The sequence below is a fragment of the Bos indicus genome, chromosome 8, assembly GCF_029378745.1.
Source record: "Bos indicus isolate NIAB-ARS_2022 breed Sahiwal x Tharparkar chromosome 8, NIAB-ARS_B.indTharparkar_mat_pri_1.0, whole genome shotgun sequence".
Taxonomy (NCBI): domain Eukaryota; kingdom Metazoa; phylum Chordata; class Mammalia; order Artiodactyla; family Bovidae; genus Bos; species Bos indicus.
In genome coordinates, this window is record NC_091767.1 from 61,500,188 (window position 1) to 61,518,201 (window position 18,014).

An 18,014-nucleotide genomic window follows, 5' to 3' on the forward strand; every position below is an offset into this window, starting at 1 on the left:
CTAAATTTGAACTCGGGCTTTCAGATCTTAGTATTAATAAGACATATTTACACAGTAAACCTATATGCAGGTCAGGAAGCAACAGTTAGAACTGGACATGGAACAACAGACTGGTTGCAAATAGGAAAAGGAGTACGTCAAGGCTGTATATTGTCACCCTGCTTATTTAACTTATATGCAGAGTACATCATGAGAAATGCTGGGCTGGAGGAAGCACAAGCTGGAATCAAGATTGCCAGGAGAAATATCAATAACCTGAGATATGCAGATTACACCACCCTTATGGCAGAAAGTAAAGAGGAACTAAAAAGCCTCTTGATGAAAGTGAAAGAGGAGAGTGAAAAAGTTGGCTTAAAGCTCAACATTCAGAAAACTAAGATCATGGCATCTGGTCCCATCAGTTCAGTTCAGTTCAGTTCAGTCTCTCAGTCATGTCTGACTCTTTGTGACCCCATGAATCGCAGCACTCCAGGCCTCCCTGTCCATCACCAACTCCCGGAGTTCACTCAGACTCATGTCCATCGAGTCAGTGATGTCATCCAGCCATCTCATCCTCTGTCATCCCCTTCTCCTCCTGCCCCCAATCCCTCCCAGCATCAGAGTCTTTTCCAGTGAGTCAACTCTTCGCATGAGGTGGCCAAAGTACTGCAGTTTCAGCTTCAGCATCATTCCCTCCAAAGAAATCCCAGGGCTGATCTCCTTCAGAATGGACTGGTTGGATCTCCTTGCAGTCCAAGGGACTCTCAAGAGTCTTCTCCAACACCACAGTTCAAAAGCATCAATTCTTCGGCACTCAGCTTTCTTCACAGTCCAACTCTCATATCCATACATGACCACTGGAAAAACCATAGCCTTGACTAGACGGACCTTTGTTGGCAAAGTAATGTCTCTGCTTTTCAATATGCTATCTAGGTTGGTCATAACTTTTCTTCCAAGGAGTAAGTGTCTTTTAATTTCATGGCTGCAGTCACCATCTGCCGTGATTTTGGAGCCCAAAAAAATAAAGTCTGACACTGTTTCCACTGTTTCCCCATCTATTTCCATGAAGTGATGGGACCAGATGCCATGATCTTCGTTTTCTGAATGTCGAGCTTTAAGCCAACTTTTTCACTCTCCACTTTCACTTTCATCAAGAGGCTTTTTAGTTCCTCTTCACTTTCTGGTCCCATCACTTCATGGCAAATAGATGGGGAAAGAGTGGAAACAGTGTCAGACTTTATTTTTTGGAGCTCCAAAATCATGGCAGATGGTGACTGCAGCCATGAAATTAAAAGACGCTTGCTCCTTGGAAGGAGGGTTATGACCAACCTAGATAGCATATTGAAAAGCAGAGACATTACTTTGCCAACAAAGGTCCGTCTAGTCAAGGCTATGGTTTTTCCAGAAGTCATGTATGGATGTGAGAGTTGGACTGTGAAGAAAGCTGAGTGCCGCAGAATTGATGCTTTTGAACTGTGGTGTTGGAGAAGACTCTTGAGAGTCCCTTGGACTGCAAGGAGACCCAACCAGTCCATTCTAAAGGAGATCAGTCCTGGGTGTTCTTTGGAAGGAATGATGCTAAAGCTGAAACTGCAGTACTTTGGCCACCTCATGCGAAGAGTTGACTCACTGGAAAAGACTCTGATGCTGGGAGGGATGGGGGGCAGAAGGAGAAGGGGACGACAGAGGATGAGATGGCTGGATGGCATCACCGACTCGATGGACGTGAGTTTGAACGAACTCCGGGAGTTGGTGATGGACAGGGAGGCCTGCCGTGCTGCAATTCATGGGGTCGCAAAGAGTCGGACACGACTGAGCGACTGAACTGAACTGAGAGATAGACAATACCCTACCTAGATTGTGCAGATGAAGAAATCCCACACCATGCAAGGCTTGTAGACGCGAGCACCCTAGCAGCACACAAGGTGTAACGCGCTTGCTGAGTGCTGGGCCAATCAGGTACTGCGCGTTGGAGAAGCTGGCACTGCAAGGTGAGGACCGAGGCCACGCCTCATGGCGGGGTGGGGCGAGGGTGGCGGGGCAGGCGCGCCTAAGAGCTCAGGAAAAGGGCGCTTAGGGGGCGATGTCCTGTGGGGCGGAGCCACGCATCTTTGCGTGCGCGGGGTGGTATCCGGAGAGACCACGCCTCTTCCGGCCCGCCGCACTTTTACCGCGTGTAGCTGCAGCTGTTTTAACTCCGGGGATTGGCGGCTAGCGAGGCGAGATGGCCTCGGAGGTGTTTCCGAGTGCGAGGTGGCAGTATTGTGGGGAGCCCGACGACAGCCAGAGCGCTCTGCTGGGTAAATACTGCGAAGCTGGAGCAGGTTTTCCTGTAACTTCCTCCCCTTCCGTTCCTGTACCGCTACAGCCCTCCACTTCCCACGTCCGTCCAGCCGCATTCCCAGCTGGGCCAGGGCCCCTTATAGGCTCCACTACTCCTTGGGGCTTGGCCAGGGCTCTCCTGTCATCTCCTGTCATCTTGTCTCTCTGTTACTACCTCCCAGGTGGATGAGGACATCCCAGTTACGTCCTCCCCAGGGCTGGGGCTGTATGTATCCAGGACCCCGTCATCCCCTCACCCACCAGGTCTCACACCTGCTCCATTTCCTTCTCCCTATTGGCCAGGGATTCCCTCAGCCTTTCTAGGTTTGGCCGAGGTCTCCTTAGTCAGCCCCACTCCCCTAGTTATTCCTTCCCGTGGAGGCCCGTCCCCAGGGATCCCCTCACGGCTCCAACCCCTCACCAGTCCCTCTTCCCATCTGGACCAGGACGGCTTTGGGTTAGGACCCGGGCTTCCTTGCCATCCCCATTCTCCGAGTCTGTCACTCCCTCCCATTGACGATTAATTTCCTCCCCACCATACTCTGGATTTTTCTGCTCTCATTTCATTCTTATGCTGTAATCTTACAGTCCAGTTCTCCAATGGGAGGCTACAGAATCCAGGCAACATGCGCTTTACCTTGTACAAGAACAACGACTCCACAAACCCCAGGAAGAGGAGTCAGCGGATCCTGGTAAGTGGTGCTGTGGCCAGTCACCTCCACTCTGCAGACCTCAGGAGGCCCTTTGGGTGTGGGTTGATGTAGGAAGGAGTGAGAGGAGAAAAGAGGGGGAATAGCAGGTGAACCTTTGAAGAACATTGTGCCCCAGCAGGCTGGGTTGTGGAGACAGGCCCCATTCAGTTTCACACTGGTGGTGAAGTGATGGCTTTTTATTAATTTGTTCAATCAACAAGCATTTATTGAGTCCCCAGTGTGGCCCTGGACTGTAAGCTGCTGGGGAAATAGCTAAGTCAGACCTGGACCCACCCTGAGGGAGCTCATACTATAGAGCAGTGTTTCTAGCCTCGGCACTATTGACATTCTGACCCAGGTACGTTATTCTTTGTTGTGGGGGCTGTCTTGTGCGTCACTGGATGTTTGGTAGCTTCCCTGGCTTCTGCTCACTAGTAGTGCTTCCTAGTTGTGGCCAACAGAATGTCAGACATTCCCAGATATCTGCATTCCCTGCTCTAGAGAGGTGAGAACTGAATATGAGGAACTCATACATAAGGAAACAAAGCTCAGGGTCCCAGGGAGAGAGAGTACAGAGCAGGGCAGAGTGAGCTGAGTCAGTGAAGGTTTTGCTTGCCAGAATGTCTTCCTGAGGAAGGGTGTATGGGAGCTGAACCCTGAAGGATGGAGGAGGGTTTAACAGCTGAAGTTAGTATTGCAGGTGAAGAGGACAAACATGAGGAGAGGGCAGGGAAGCTTGGCTCTGATTGAGGAATGAATTCACCACCTCCATGGCGCTGAGGGGCTTCCTTGGTGACTAGCTCAGTGGGAAAGAATCTACCTGCCAGTGCAGGAGACGTGAGTTCGATCCCTGAGTCAGGAAGATCTCCTGGAGAAGGAAATGGCAACCCAATCCAGTATTCTTGCCTAGAAAATCCCATGGACAGATGAGCCTAGTGGGCTATAGTCCGTGGGGTTGCAAAAGAGTCGGACACAACTTAGTGACTAAACAACAATAGCAGTGATCCTGAGAGCAGATAAGGAGCAGTCATGATAAAGGTGGGCAGAGAGGTTCAAGAAAGGCTTGGGCTTTAATGTTGCCTGCAGAATCATTTTGTTGCATGCCTCTAAGCTGTGGAAGCCTAGGGCCTGTCTCTGAGTCCTGAGGCGCAGCTCCACCAAGAACTTTCAGACTAGCTAGAAAACAGCACTGCCTGGAACTTTTCAAAAGTCCTCTTGCCTTTCCACCAGGGACACCCCAGACTCACTTAGAGATAGTGGAGCTGGATCCTCTCAAAGAGGCTCTCTTGTCTCATCCACTGCAGTTTTGATTCTGAAGCTTCTGCAAACTTGGAAAAGGGCATCAAGATGTTTACTGTCTTTCAACATTGGTTATAATGGAGCCCTTCCCTCCTCTACATTTTAGGCAGCTGAAACAGACAGACTTTCCTACGTGGGAAACAATTTTGGGACTGGAGCCCTCAAATGCAATACTCTGTGCAGGTAGAGATGGGGAAAGTGATTGTGAGAAGTGGGGATGGTGGTGGTGGTGGCGGCGGCCCTGGCACCGCTCTTTTCTGACTTTATTTTAGCTGCAGAGGGGGAAATCTAGAGAGGTTTACCAGGTTCCTGTGTTCCTAGACCCAGGGACCTTCACATCAGCATGTAGACATTCTTGAAATTGAAAAGTGACTTAACATTTATTTAATTTCCTAAAAACCTCATTCATTTGTAATTTAAAATTTTTTTAAAAGTTGAGATGTAATTGACATATAGCATTAGTTTCAGGTGTATGATAAAATGATCAATGTATGTAATGCTGCAAAATGGTCACAACAATGTCTAGTCAACATCCATACAGTTACAATATTTTTTCCTGGGATGAGAACTTTAGAGGCTTACTCTCTTAACATCTTTCAAATATATAATGCAGTATTATAGTCACTGTGCTGAACATTATACCTCCAAGACTTATATATTTTATAACTGGAAGTTTGTGCCTTTTGACCTTCATTAGTTTTGACCACATCATTAACTTGAAATATTGTTTTAACTATCTTGTTCCTAAAGGCAGCCGTCTCCATTATTTTTGGATGTGTGATCAACACACCAAAGTTTGCCAGAAGTCTGCCTTGGAAGTAACTACAGTAAAAGGGTTTGGTAGTGTCCAAGGCTCCAGAGTTTCTGTCTAGTTCTGGAAAGATTACTGACTTGGGCAACTCCACCGTTTACTGGCCTCTAGTTTACCTCTTGGTACAATGAAGATTGTTCAGCCTGTTCCGTCTCACTGTCAGGCATTGCATAATGCAGTGTCCCTGTGAAGATATCCATCCGTGAACCACAACCAAGGCCCTTTTAGAGTCATCTCCCCCCTCCCCTACCCCAGCAGCTGATAGAGCTCCAATGAATTTGTTTGTGCTTGAAGCTTTTATCATCTCTTTACAAAGATTTTCTGGTTTAAACTGGTCTTCTCATAATTACTGAAGTTTTGTCTTTGCCTCCATAGAATTTATACATGGAGTAAATTCTAGTGTAGTTCTAGATTGTTATATCCCCAAAGGTTTAACCACTACATCAGTGACCCCAAATGTGATTGGCTGTAAGAATCACCTGGTGACTTCCCTGCTCCCCTCCCCCTTTCTCCCCTCATTTCCCTGTGCTTGCAGAGAATACCTGCTGTGGGGGATTATTGTTACTCATGAGTAACACCTTTTAAGCAGAAACAAGGAGATTGTATAAACAATACCTTTTGAATGATCCATTGTCACTGATATTCCTTCTTTATTCAGGCACTTTGTGGGAATTTTGAACAAGACCTCTGGCCAGATGGAAGTATATGATGCTGAACTGTTCAACATGCAGCCACTGTTTTCAGGTAGGTTCTGGTCATGAAGGCTCAAGGAAAGGCTGAGTGTTTTAGGTTTGCTGGATGCATCAGTTTGACTTGTAAACTACATTTTGTAGCTGTTTTTTTTAAAGGTTTTTTTTTTCATTTGACAAAGTTTTAAAAGTGCTTTTACTCAACAAATATTTACTGATGACCTACTGTGCCCCAGGCACAAGTTAGGGGCTGTGAATATAGCAAAACAGGCACAGATTCTAGCCCTACAATGTTTACAGACTGAAGATCAAAATCTAATCTTAGTTTAAGCAAGTTGAGCAATGATCAGAGCAGAGTAATGGAGGGCATGTCCGATACTCTTTTTCATTGAGGGCTTTTCTTAATTCTTAATGGTTCTAGTTGGGGTAGAGGTTTTAGAATCTCTGGTAGGTTGTAGAAGTTGCTTATAGGTTGGACAAAGGTTGATGCAAAGTCTTTACACTTTGTAATTTGGGAAGAGATCTATTTTTTCTCTAACCCACTGGGAGAAGTTGCAATACCTCTCTTCTCGGGCATTTTAGAATGTATTGGGCTAGAGTGGGATCTTTGAAAATGATAGATAAGATGGTCAAACTCAAGGGGCTCCTGTTTCTAAATCTTAAATACTGAGAACCATGGTTGGGGAGGGAATTAGATAAGGATTATTAGGATCATTGTGAATCCGCTTCAGAGGCATTAGTTCTAATAACTTCATTCTGGCAAAGCAGTGATCTTAGTCTTTCTTGTAAAGAACCAGAAGTACTTCTGAGAAACATATAATATATACAAGAAATATGAGATTCTGCATATAATTTTAAAGGGCTCTTGCATCCCAAAGGTCATCTGTGAATTTCCTAGGGGTCCATAGTCTGTAGGTGAAGAATTTCCTGCTTTGCAAACAAATGAAACAACATATAAATTACTCTCCAAATGCTCTTTTAACTTCCAATGAACAAAGAAAATTGTTCATTAATTTGTTATATAAACACATTTGTAAATATTGGTTAATTCTAACTAGCGTATATAAAAAATACACACACATTTATTGGGTCCTTACTATGCTCTGGGCACTGTTCTAAGCACTTTCAATGCATTATATCGCTTACTTCACTTGTTAATCAACAATGAACCTGGAACAGAAGTTAAATGACTTTGGCAGGAACATACTGCTGTTATAAGTAAGAGACCTGGGATTTAATGCAGGCAAGGTCACTTCAGAACTTGTGCTCCTGTCCACTAGATTATTGCCCCTTATATGAATACTTTGTGGGAGATCAGAGAGCTTCATGTAAAATAATACATACCTCATGTTTGTGCCTACTTTTAGGTCTTAAAATTTGAAAAAATATTTTTTTTTATTGAAGCATAGTTGATTTCTAGTATTTTGTTAGTTTCAGGTGTATGGCATATGATATATATATATTGTTTTTTGGCAGATGATATTCCAATATAGATTATTACAAGCTATTGGGTACACTTCCCTGTGTTATACAGTAAATGCATGTTGCTTATCTATTTTATGTATAGTAGTTTATATCTATTAATGCCGTACTTCTAATTTGTACCTTCCCCACATCCAGGGGCTGGCTGGCTCAGATCATGTGCCAGGCTGTGGTGTGGAGAGCCCATGCAAACCTTCCTTTCCTTTCACATCCCTTTGAGGGGCAGTGGTGGGGGTCCCAACCCTACTACCTGGTTTCCTGGAAATCTTTCTTCTGCCAATTTTCAGTTAGTTTTCCATGATAACTGTTCCACATATAGATGTATTTTTGATGTATTTGTCAACGGGAGGTGAGCCCCATGTCCTCTTCCTCCTCCTCAGCCTTCCTGATCCCTCCTCCTCATCTCTTTTACAAGAAGGGCAAAGCTATATACTGGAAAGAGCACAGGACTTAGTTTCTAATCCCGTCTCTGCATTGCCTAGGGCAAGTCACTTCACCTGGAGGCCTCATGTTTCCTTGGATCCCTTCACTTGATTCCATAGTTATTCTCCAGATCCTCTACCTGTATACTGAAGCTTCATACTGAGTGTTCATAGTACACATGCATGTTAAGCTCTGGGAAGTCCTGGAGTAGAGAAATGTGGTTTTCTTAGATTAACTGTTAACCAAATATTAAACACTCTTACTGTCTGTAGGCAATGGAGAAGGCAGTGGCACCCCACTCCAGTACTCTTACCTGGAAAATCCCATGGATGGAGGAGCCTGGTAGGCTGCAGTCAAGTGCGGTCGCTAAGAGTCGGACACGACAGAGCGTCTTCACTTTCACTTTCACTTTTCATGCATTGGAGAAGGAAATGGCAACCTACTCTAGTGTTCTTGCCTGGAGAATCCCAGGGACGGGGGAGCCTGGTGGGCTGCCGTCTCTGGGGTCACACAGAGTCGGACACAACTGAAGCGACTTAGCAGCTGTCTGCAGGCAAACTTAACAGTTTGCTTTTTTTCTTTGTTTTATGTTTTGTAGATGAATCAGTTGAGAGTGAATCAACACCAGAGAGTCAAGCCAAATCTTTCAGAGAAAAGGTAAGTGTGACAGCTAAGATGTGAGGCCTAAAGTGAGTTCCTTCCAGGCCTTGAATTTCTCCATCAGTAATATAAAAATGCACAGTTCTCCCTGGGTGCTCCCAGTTCATTCAGTCTGTGGCTCTCTGGACAGTTCCTACCTGCAGAGGCCTCTGTGGCCTCACAGAGAGCAGATGCCGTATCTGGGGCAGTTGTGCACAGGTCTGTGCCAGCATCTGGAACTGGTTCTCTGCTGGGCTGTTGCTACAGGTGTAGCATAGCACTTATTTTCAGGATTTAATCCAAGTTTCAGAAAATACTGGTTATAGCCTGGAAACTTCACATCAAGACAAAGTAAACTTTAGGATTGTCAATGTAGTAGCTTTGTACAGGCTCATCTCATCCTAGGATGGCAGACTGATTGGATCTTCAGGACTGCCTGGAGCACTGTATGGAGAAGGGTGTGAGGCTGTCTGCAGGCTCAGAGAGGGAATGAGTGATCTGTTAGCAGTGTCTGTTGTGGGTATAGGATTGGAAAACGGTGAGCTGTGTGCCCCAGATTTACTGACACTAATTCTAGTCAAGTCTTTTCATTTTACAGATGGAAACACTGTTGATTTATAAATAGCTCATTATAATTTATAAAACAAGCACTTCAGATCTCTTAGTATCTTTTGGTTCTTACAACAAGCCTATGAGGTAGTTAGGTATGAGTCAGCCCAGTTACGGAGAGGGCAGTGGCATCCCACTCCAGTACTCTTGCCTGGAAAATCCTATGGATGGAGGAGCCTGGAAGGCTGCAGTCCATGGGGTCGCTGAGGGTCAGACACGACTGAGCGACTTCACTTTCACTTTTCACTTTCATGCATTGGAGAAGGAAATGGCAACCCACTCCAGTGTTCTTGCCTGGAGAATCCCAGGGACGGAGGAGCCTGGTGGGCTGCCGTCTATGGGATCACACAGAGTCAGACACGACTGAAGTGACTTAGCAGCAGTAGCAGCAGCCCAGTTTACAGGTGTGATATTGATGGCTCAGAGAAGCTGAGAGTTTCCCTGTAGTCACACAGCTAGGAGTAGCAGTGCTCAGCCTGTCTCCAGTGACCAAATTTGTCTTTGGCACAGATGGATTCTTGCATTGAAGCCTTCGGTACCACCAAACAGAAGCGAGCTCTGAACTCCAGGAGAATGAACAAAGTTGGCAGTGAATCTTTGAATCGTGCAGTGGCTAAAGCTGCAGAGAATATAATTGATACAAAGGGTGTGACTGGTAAGCAGCTGAAACTTGGGGTTAGAGGCTGCTTCTAGAGACAGCTGTCCCTTCTCTTGAGATCCTTTACCTGCCTCACAGATGGACATGATGGGAGTTAGGGCTGTATTCCTTCCTGCTTCTCCCTGAAGGCCTTATTCGAAATAGACTCTGGGAATTATGAGAAACAGCTGACGTGGCCCGCCCTCAGTGAGCTCAGTCAAGTAGTTTTCCTATTAAAATGAAATTTTAGGAAATTTTAGAAAACCTTTCCATACCCTATGATTATATAAATATTTTCTTTCACTCCTTTCACAGTTTTACTTTTTACTTTTACATCTTAATGACCTTTTTTTTGGTCTATGGTACAAACCTCATTTTATCTTTTCCAAATGATTAGCGAGTTGTCCCCAACTTCATCTTTTCCTTGTGTAAAAAATGATTTAAAAAGTCATCTTTATCATTTTACCACATTCTTAATTGGGTTCTGTCTCAGCATTCTGACTGGCTGTTCGTGTAGCAGCATATGGTCCTTCTGATTATAGTAGCTTCACCATCCAGTTTATCGTCTGATGGGGCAGCTTCATCCTTATTGTTCGCAAATGTACGCTGTTGTAGTGTACTTTTTCTTCCAGATGATCTTAAGAATTATTTTGTTAAATTCTCTCAAAATCCGTTTGGGATTAATATGGGGAAAATCAGCATCTTTATATAATGTTTTCCCATTTAGAAACATAGAAATATGTCTCCATATGGTCAGATACAGTTTAATGTCTTAAGTAAATTTTTCAATTTTTTTATTCAGTTTATTCTCAGCTATTAACAGTAAACTTAATAGCTGAAGACATTTAAAAAGAAAAAAAAATTCACCCATTTTCATATCGTTCTACAAGACCAGCTGTTATAGTTTTCCTCTCTCTTGTCTGTGTGCATACTTAATTCAGATGTGGTTATTCCTGTATGATAGTTACAATTTTATAATTTGATCTTTCTCTTTCACTCACAATACATGAAGAAGTTCAGATGAGGGGGTTCTGGGCCGATGATAATCTCAAGTGCACAGGTTGCAGAGAGCATTGGGGAACCCAAAGCTAAGCAGGGTGACACTGATGCTGACTCTTCCTTTACTGAAAAGCCCTGGTCAGTGACGCCATCCACGATGACTTGCAGGATGACTCTGTCTGTCTCCCTCCCTGCCACGCCGATGCAGCCAAGCCTGAAGACGTGTATAAGTTTGAAGACCGTATCCTTCTTGCAGTAGAAGCGCCACCTCATTTCCCAAGTAGAGATGTTCGCATGGCAGTGCCATGGCCGGGCTCTCTGAGGATGTTGGTGGTCCTGTGATGCTCATAAAAGCTCGCCCCAGACGCTTGCTGTTGCCCCAGCACTGTTGCTGGGAAGTCAGCGAGGCTTCCCCAGTAGCTGAGGACAAACCCATCCCTCAGCAAAATGCCCACAGCTCGGCTCCGTGGGTGGGGCTCACTCTCCACAAAGAATCAAAATATGACTTTTAAGTTGGCCAGTGCCCAGAGTCTAGGCTAGGCCGATTTTATAAAAGGAAAGGTTAGAATGTAGAGTCTCCATACTTGTGATTCTACTCAGATGGAAGATGCCTGCAGCAGCTTTGTGATAAGAGAAGACAGAAAAGTCCAGGCAGACCATGAGCTTAGGCTGGGAGTCAGGAGAGCTGAGTCCCAGAAGCTCTGCCCAAACATACTGTGTTATCACCCCCTCTCAGCCTCAGTTTTCCCATTTCTAAGATGAGGCTGTTACAACATGATCTAGCTAGTTGATGTTTCCACTTTGCTTGGGTTTTTCTTGACCTGTAACTAGTTCTTTCCCCTGTGGAGTATGACGCTCTTCAGAGCCCATCTGAAGCATTTAGGAATGTCACCTCAGAAGAAATACTGAAGATGATTGAAGAGAACAGGTATCGCACTTGGGCGGATGGAGAGTCTGGGTTGTGGTGTTGGGACACACACTTACTGTAGTCAGACATGAAGGAGACCTCGGGTGTCAGTCACCGAGGACATCTGTCTCTTCAGCATTTGGGCGTGAACGAGCTAGTGCTTGCTCCAGTGTTTGGGCTCCTAGGCCTGTTGCCCCGAGGCTGCAGGTAGCATTCAAGGGAGAGCATTGGCCTCTGAGTGCAGGGATCGTGTGGCTGGGCAGAGGGTGGGGAGGCCTTGTAGCCTGGGGCTGAGAACTGGAGCGGACCTGTATTCCCCCTACAGTGTTACACCAGGTCCAAGGGCTGGCCTGGGAGTAGGTGCCTGCTGAAGTGATAGTTTATCTGTGGTGATGTGTTGAGTGAGCTTTTCTAAAGTTAAATTATATATATTATTCGTTTATTGGCTTTTTAATGTTTATTATTTTTGGCTGTGCTGGGTCTTCGTTGCTGCGCAGGCTTTCTCTAGGTGTGGTGAGCAGGGGCTAATCTAGTTGCGGTGCTCAGGTTTCTTATTGCAGTGACTTTTCTTGTTGCAGAGCAGGGCTCTAGGGCGCCCAGGCTTCAGAAGTTGCTGCACGGTAGTTGGGATGCACGGGCTTAGTTGCCCCGGGGCATGTGGGATCTTCCCAGAACAGGGATCAAATCAGTGTCCTTTGTATAGCAAGATGGATTCTTCTTTTTTTTTTTTTTAATTTCTTCTTGCTCTTTGTTTTTTTTTTTTTTAATTATTTATTTTTTTGTTGCACCGGGTCTTCATTGTGGCGTATGGGATCTCATTCCCTGACCAGGGATCGAACCTGAGCTCCCTGCGTTAGGGAGTCTTAGCCACTGGACCACCAGGGAAGTCCCGCAAGATGGATTCTTAACCAGTGGACAATCAGGGAAGCCCTGAATTATGTTCTTTAAATATAGTATGTTTTAATTAATTCAGAGATGATTGCCTCTACTCCCGTCCCCCTTTTTTTGCCTTTTAAAACAGCTTTTCTTTTATGATGGTAGTGGGGGATATTTTTGCTTTTGAGTTTTTCTTTTAATAATTTTATCCTGAAAAAATGTTGTCAACCCTAGGTTGGTTCCCTAGATATTTGTTTGGAAATTTTACTGGTCAGTGAAATCCAAAGTCGTAGAAAATACATTTTTCCCCCCTGTCTCTAAAGATCCATTTCCAAAAAAAGCTTCATTGATGGTTCTTCATTGTCTTAATGTGATTGTGGCTCAGGGCCAGGTACTGGAATGAGCTCTGGGCTGGGAGTCTAGAGAACTGAGTCCCCATCTGCCTGATGGACTGTGTGGTCTTCCCCTCTCTGAGCCTTAGTTTTCCCATCTGTACAAGGAGGCTGCCATGAGATGACATTGAAGAGCCTTTTATGGCTGCGATTCCATGATCGTGATAGTGGTAGAACAACAGTATGTAAAAATAACAGCCAGCACTGATGGGACTCTTCCCTGTGCCAAGCACCACTTTCATTGCATTGTCTCATTTACTCCACAAAAATCCATAGGGTGAGGGTACTTAATTTAGAGGTAAAGAAACCAAAACAGAGATGTTCAGAAACTTGCCTGAGCCACTGCATGGCAGAGAGGGGATTCAGACCCAGGTAGTTGAGAGCCCATGCTCCAGACCACCACATCAGGAGTGGGCAGCTGTGGCCAGAGTGCTGAGTCTTGGACACTGCCTGTGAATAAAGTTTTATTGGAACATAGCTTCAGTCATTCATTCATGTGTTAATCAGTGGCTGCCTTTGCACTGCAGTGGCAGTGACCATTTGCTCACGAAATGTTTATTTACTGTCTAGACCTTTACTCCCCCTGCACTAAATTCACGCTCCTCCTAATGTAAGGAGCGGGTGGGATGGCCCTTCCTCAGCTGTTGACTGTATAGCAGGTGTTGGGGGTGCCTACTGGCTGGTCTTACACATTTCCCCTTTTGTCTCCCTTGTTGCAGTCACTGCTCCTTTGTCATAGAAGCCTTGAAGTCTTTGCCATCAAATGAGGAGAGCCGAGACCGCCAGGCGCGGTGCATATGGTACCTGGACGCCCTCATCAAATTTCGAGCACAGAAAGTGATTAAGCGGAAAAGTAAGTCCATGATAGACTTTTTTTTAAATTGAAATACAGTCGATTTACAGTGTGTTTCAAGTATACAACAAAGTGATTCAGTTACATATGTATTTATACATATATATATTCTTTTTCAGATTTTCTTCCATTATAGATTATTACAGGATACTGTATATAGTTCCTTGTGCTATACTGTAGGTCCTTGTTATTTTATATATAGTAGTGTGTATCTGTTAGTCCCAAACTCCTAATTTGTCCCTCCCTCCCTTGCTTTTCCCCTTTGGTAACCATACGTTTATTTTCTATGTCTATGAGTCTGATTGGTATCATTTTCTTCAGATTCCACATAAAAGTGATATTATATTTGGCTCTCTCTGTCCGGCTTTACTTATTACGATAATCTCTAGGTCCACCCATGTTGCTGCAAAGGGCATCATTTCATACTTTTTATGGCTGAGTAATATTCCATAGAAATACATATACTACATCTTTATCCATTCATCTGTTGATGGACATTTAGGTTGCTTCTGTGTCTTGGCTATTGTAAGCAGGGATACAATGAACATTGGGGTTTATATATCATGATAGGCATTTTATTCTAGTCATTTCCAGTCTGTTGTCTGTCTATAATTATTAGACTAGCTCTAGTGAGAGAAGAAATGGACATGTCTTTCCAGGTCTTCATTTATAACTGTGTAACAGTGGGGTACTGCTGATGTGCTAAGAGAACTCTCCAAGCTCTTTCGTCTGAAAATAGGGTCGAGTTGAATTATATGATTGCTCAGAGCTAACATTCACTACTTCTGTTCTATGTTAGGTAAAGTGTAACATCCAGTCCAATCAAGTGAATGTTCTAGGGGATGGTTAGAAATAGCTCTATGGGGATAAAAGTTGGCCTTGCTTATGAAGGCCTTGGCATGCTGTTGTGTCAGCTCTTTCTGGCTCATTGGGAAGTCAGTTTCTGCTGGTAGCCCATGTCACCTGTCACCAGGGCATGGGTGTCTGCCACACACTCACAGCCACCCAGAGTTGGAAATCCAGAGAGAGACACCTGTGATTTGAGGCCTAAGGTGTGTACAGTTGTGTTACTGTGACTGGGCACCTGGGGTCTATACAGGAACACCCCATTCTGCCATGCTTCACAGATACCATGATTTTTACAGATTGAAGGTTTGCAGCAACCCTGGGTTGACCAAGTCAGCACCATTTTTCCATTTTTCCAACAGAGTCTGCTTACTTTGTGTCTATGTTTGTGAATGTTTTCACTGTTTGTGAATATTTTCAACTTTTACATTGTTAAATTATGATGGTCTATGATCAATGATCTTTGATGTCACTGCTAGGACACACTGAAGGTTCAGATGATGGCCAGCAATTTTTTAGCAGTAAGGTATCTTTTAATTGAGGTATGGACATTGGTTTTTAATTTTTAATTAATTATTGGACACTTTAAAAAAAAACTTGATACGACTGCACACTTAGGAGACTACAGTGTACTGTAAACCTAACTTACACGCGTTGGGAAACCACGCAGTTCGTGTGACTTGCTTTATTGTGGTGGTCTCAAGCCAAGCGTGCAGTAACTCTGAGCTGTGCCTGTACCCATGTTTTTCAGTGTCTGCTTAATTCTTATTTTCACATTCCAATCTCCCTTCCTTTCCCTCTCCCTGAGCTTTCTCCACAATCTGTTTCTCTTTCTAACATCTTTGAATCATGTGTCTTTAGGCCTCATTGGAGTCTGGTTTTCTTTCTCGTCACTGCCCTGTCATGAACATCTTTTGTGCACGTATGGTCTGCAGGCGAAACACACCTGAGCCTGTGTTCATTTGAAGGTGGCTGTTCTGTTTCATGGGCCCCTTTTTGTCTTCCTACATGCCTCTGTTTAGTCCAAGGGCCTGCTGTTATCCTTGTCTCCCAGCTCATAGGTGAGGTGTGGCCTGAGAGTTTTGAAAGAAAATGATCAAACTCTATTTTGTCTTGTAGGTGCCCTGGGACCCGGAGTCCCCCACATCATCAACACCAAACTACTAAAGCAGTTCACCTGCCTGACCTACAACAATGGCAGGTCAGGGGGCTTGACTTCTTGGCTTTTGCCTATAAAGGAGAGAGCAGGATCGGGGGGGAGGGGGGCTTGGATTGCAGTCCATGTTCTGAGTCACTGTGCTGAAGTGGGCACTGCTGCTCAGCAGGGTCTTGGGTAAGTGAGTTTAGGCAGCACTGTAGTACAGACTGTCCCTCTGGGAGAAGTTCTCATTAAGGCTCTGGGAAGTCCTGCAACAAAGACTACACCAAACACTTTTTCCAGGGACGCCTTCCCAGTGTCCCCAGAACCAGTGTTGTATGGAGAGGTGGTGATGCAGGCAGGGGCAGGTCAGGGGGATGACTTTGGGGAAGCCCCCTAAGCAGCACACCTGGGCCTCCTTCCTGCTTTTTGCTTGCTGTGTCCTGTTCTGACTGCTTGAAGAATCATGGGCAGCCAAGTGTGGAATGACTGTTTTCCCAGCACCCCTGCTGAGCAGGCTGGGAGGATGGGGATGGTCTGCACCAGTGCAGGCTCCAACTGTGCCTGGGGAAGGTGGAAATGCAGCCTTTTTTGTCCTCCCTGGAGGGACACTGGGATTGGCTCCACTGTGTGTGAAGGCTCAGGCAGTGTGACAGGACGAGGGATGTTGCTCAGATTCCTTTTCCTCTCCCCAAGATGAGAAGACAGTTGAATGCATATGGGAATAGGCTTGGATATTTTCCTTTCCTTTTGGAGAAATCATCTTGGAGTTTAATTTTGTCTCTTTTTTTCTACCACTGATTTGCAGTTTGCGGAACTTAATTTCAGACTCTATGAAGGCAAAGATCACCGCCTATGTGATCGTACTGGCCTTGCACATAAGTGGCTTCCAGATTGACCTGACAATGTTACAGAGGGACCTGAAGCTCAGTGAGAAAAGGTGAGCATGACAGAAGAAAAAGCTCTCTTAGGGAGCCTTGATGTAGTTCTGGTACTGCTGGAAAGTGTGACACACTATTGAGGGACCTGGGGACAATCTTTAGATGAATGAATGATTGACTGAATGGACAGGCAACCAGACATTACTGTGTGTCTTAACTACGCTAGGCACAGTGTCAAATCTGTCATAATCTCCCAGTGATTTCTCTTAAGAATCAGTGGAAGAATCTTTGGTTCAGAGAAAGCAGTGACTTTCCCAGGGTCACTCAGACAAGAAGAGGAATAGTCGGGCTTCAGAAATGAGCCTTCCATTCCCATGTAATTGAGCAGCCTCCAGTCTCCGAGTTGCTGTCACTGGAAAGAGGGATTCTGTATGATTCTGATGGGGTAACCTGGGGGTGGAGGTTGTATAAGAGAACCCCAGTTTCAGCTTAGCAGAAAGCACTCTCAGAGTCAGATGGAAGGAGCTACCAGGGGGTGTGTCTAAGGCAAGGCAGAGCAGGAGTTTGGCAGGGCTATCACATTCACACTTCTCTGAGCGGACTGGGAAGGCTGGCAGAAGTGGCGACCTTTCAGGCCCTTTCTAGCCTTGGTAGAAGGGATTCAGACTGAGTAGGGAGCATAACCGCCAGGGTGCTGAATTGCAGGGTGTGTTGGCCTTTGTCAGTGATTAAGGAGTATCTGACACCCAAGGACCCTGGTGGTGGTCCAAGAGCGCCTAGGAAAACGCCTTCAATGGACTCTTCCAGCAGTCTGGAGCAGGATTATTCTGAGGGCTGTGCACACATGGCTTCTCACGGATAGTGAGGTTGAACATTAAAGACAAATAGATTCTTGGAGTCTGTAAAATTCTGGTAAGTGCTTGATCCTTGTTATAGGAAGTAAACAGTTATCAACAGGAGTCAGATAACCTGGTTTTCTATCACTTGTATAGGCATTTTCTAACCGCTACACATTGACACGGGAATCTGATGGCTGTCAGCGATCTTGTCAGTCCCTGCTCGGAGCTTTGCTCCTGTGTCCACCTTTGGGATTCTGTCTTTGAGGCTTGGAGCACAAATGTGCCACCCCCTCCTGCCTGTCAAGCTTCCCTGAGCATCACATTGAGGAGACTCTCCCTTGTTTTATGTGTTTGTTCCTTAGGATGATGGAGATAGCGAAAGCCATGAGGCTGAAGATCTCCAAAAGAAAGGTTTCTCTGGCAGCGGGTGGGGAGGAGGAGCACAGACTGGGCACTCTGTCCATCCCGCTGCCTCCAGCCCAGTCCTTGGACCGTCAGTCAAAGCGAAGGAAAATGACCTAGAGGTGTGTGTTCCCAGACACAACATTTTGGCCACTCCTTCTGTTCATTTGCATTTTTATTTTTAAAGAAAGAGGGTTAAAGAAGAAGCCTTGCTTTGGCACGGGCATGAAGCCAGATGCCAGCACCTCAGTTGTGTTGGTCTGAAGCAGAAACATAAAGCAAGGCCCTGTTGGACTCTC

General features: G+C 45.3%; 1 protein-coding gene across 1 annotated transcript; it reads left to right on the top strand.

The window, feature by feature from the left end:
* The first annotated feature begins 2,105 nt into the window (after positions 1-2,105).
* On the top strand, positions 2,106-18,014 carry POLR1E (RNA polymerase I subunit E). Its single transcript, XM_019966221.2, has 12 exons — positions 2,106-2,279; positions 2,890-2,993; positions 4,399-4,475; positions 5,762-5,847; positions 8,296-8,354; positions 9,456-9,600; positions 10,715-10,822; positions 11,413-11,509; positions 13,476-13,609; positions 15,575-15,656; positions 16,402-16,533; positions 17,676-18,014. Exons 1-12 carry the CDS (start codon positions 2,204-2,206, stop codon positions 17,833-17,835), a joined length of 1,260 nt encoding a protein of 419 aa, XP_019821780.1. The 5' UTR covers positions 2,106-2,203; the 3' UTR covers positions 17,836-18,014.

Bases quoted from the DNA above. Each gene is read 5' to 3' on its own strand.
- POLR1E (XM_019966221.2), top strand. From the start codon at position 2,204: ATGGCCTCGGAGGTGTTTCCGAGTGCGAGGTGGCAGTATTGTGGGGAG. The intron at 5,848-8,295 runs GTAGGTTCTGGT...TATGTTTTGTAG, and splicing joins CATGCAGCCACTGTTTTCAG to ATGAATCAGTTGAGAGTGAA. The intron at 8,355-9,455 runs GTAAGTGTGACA...TCTTTGGCACAG, and splicing joins CCAAATCTTTCAGAGAAAAG to ATGGATTCTTGCATTGAAGC.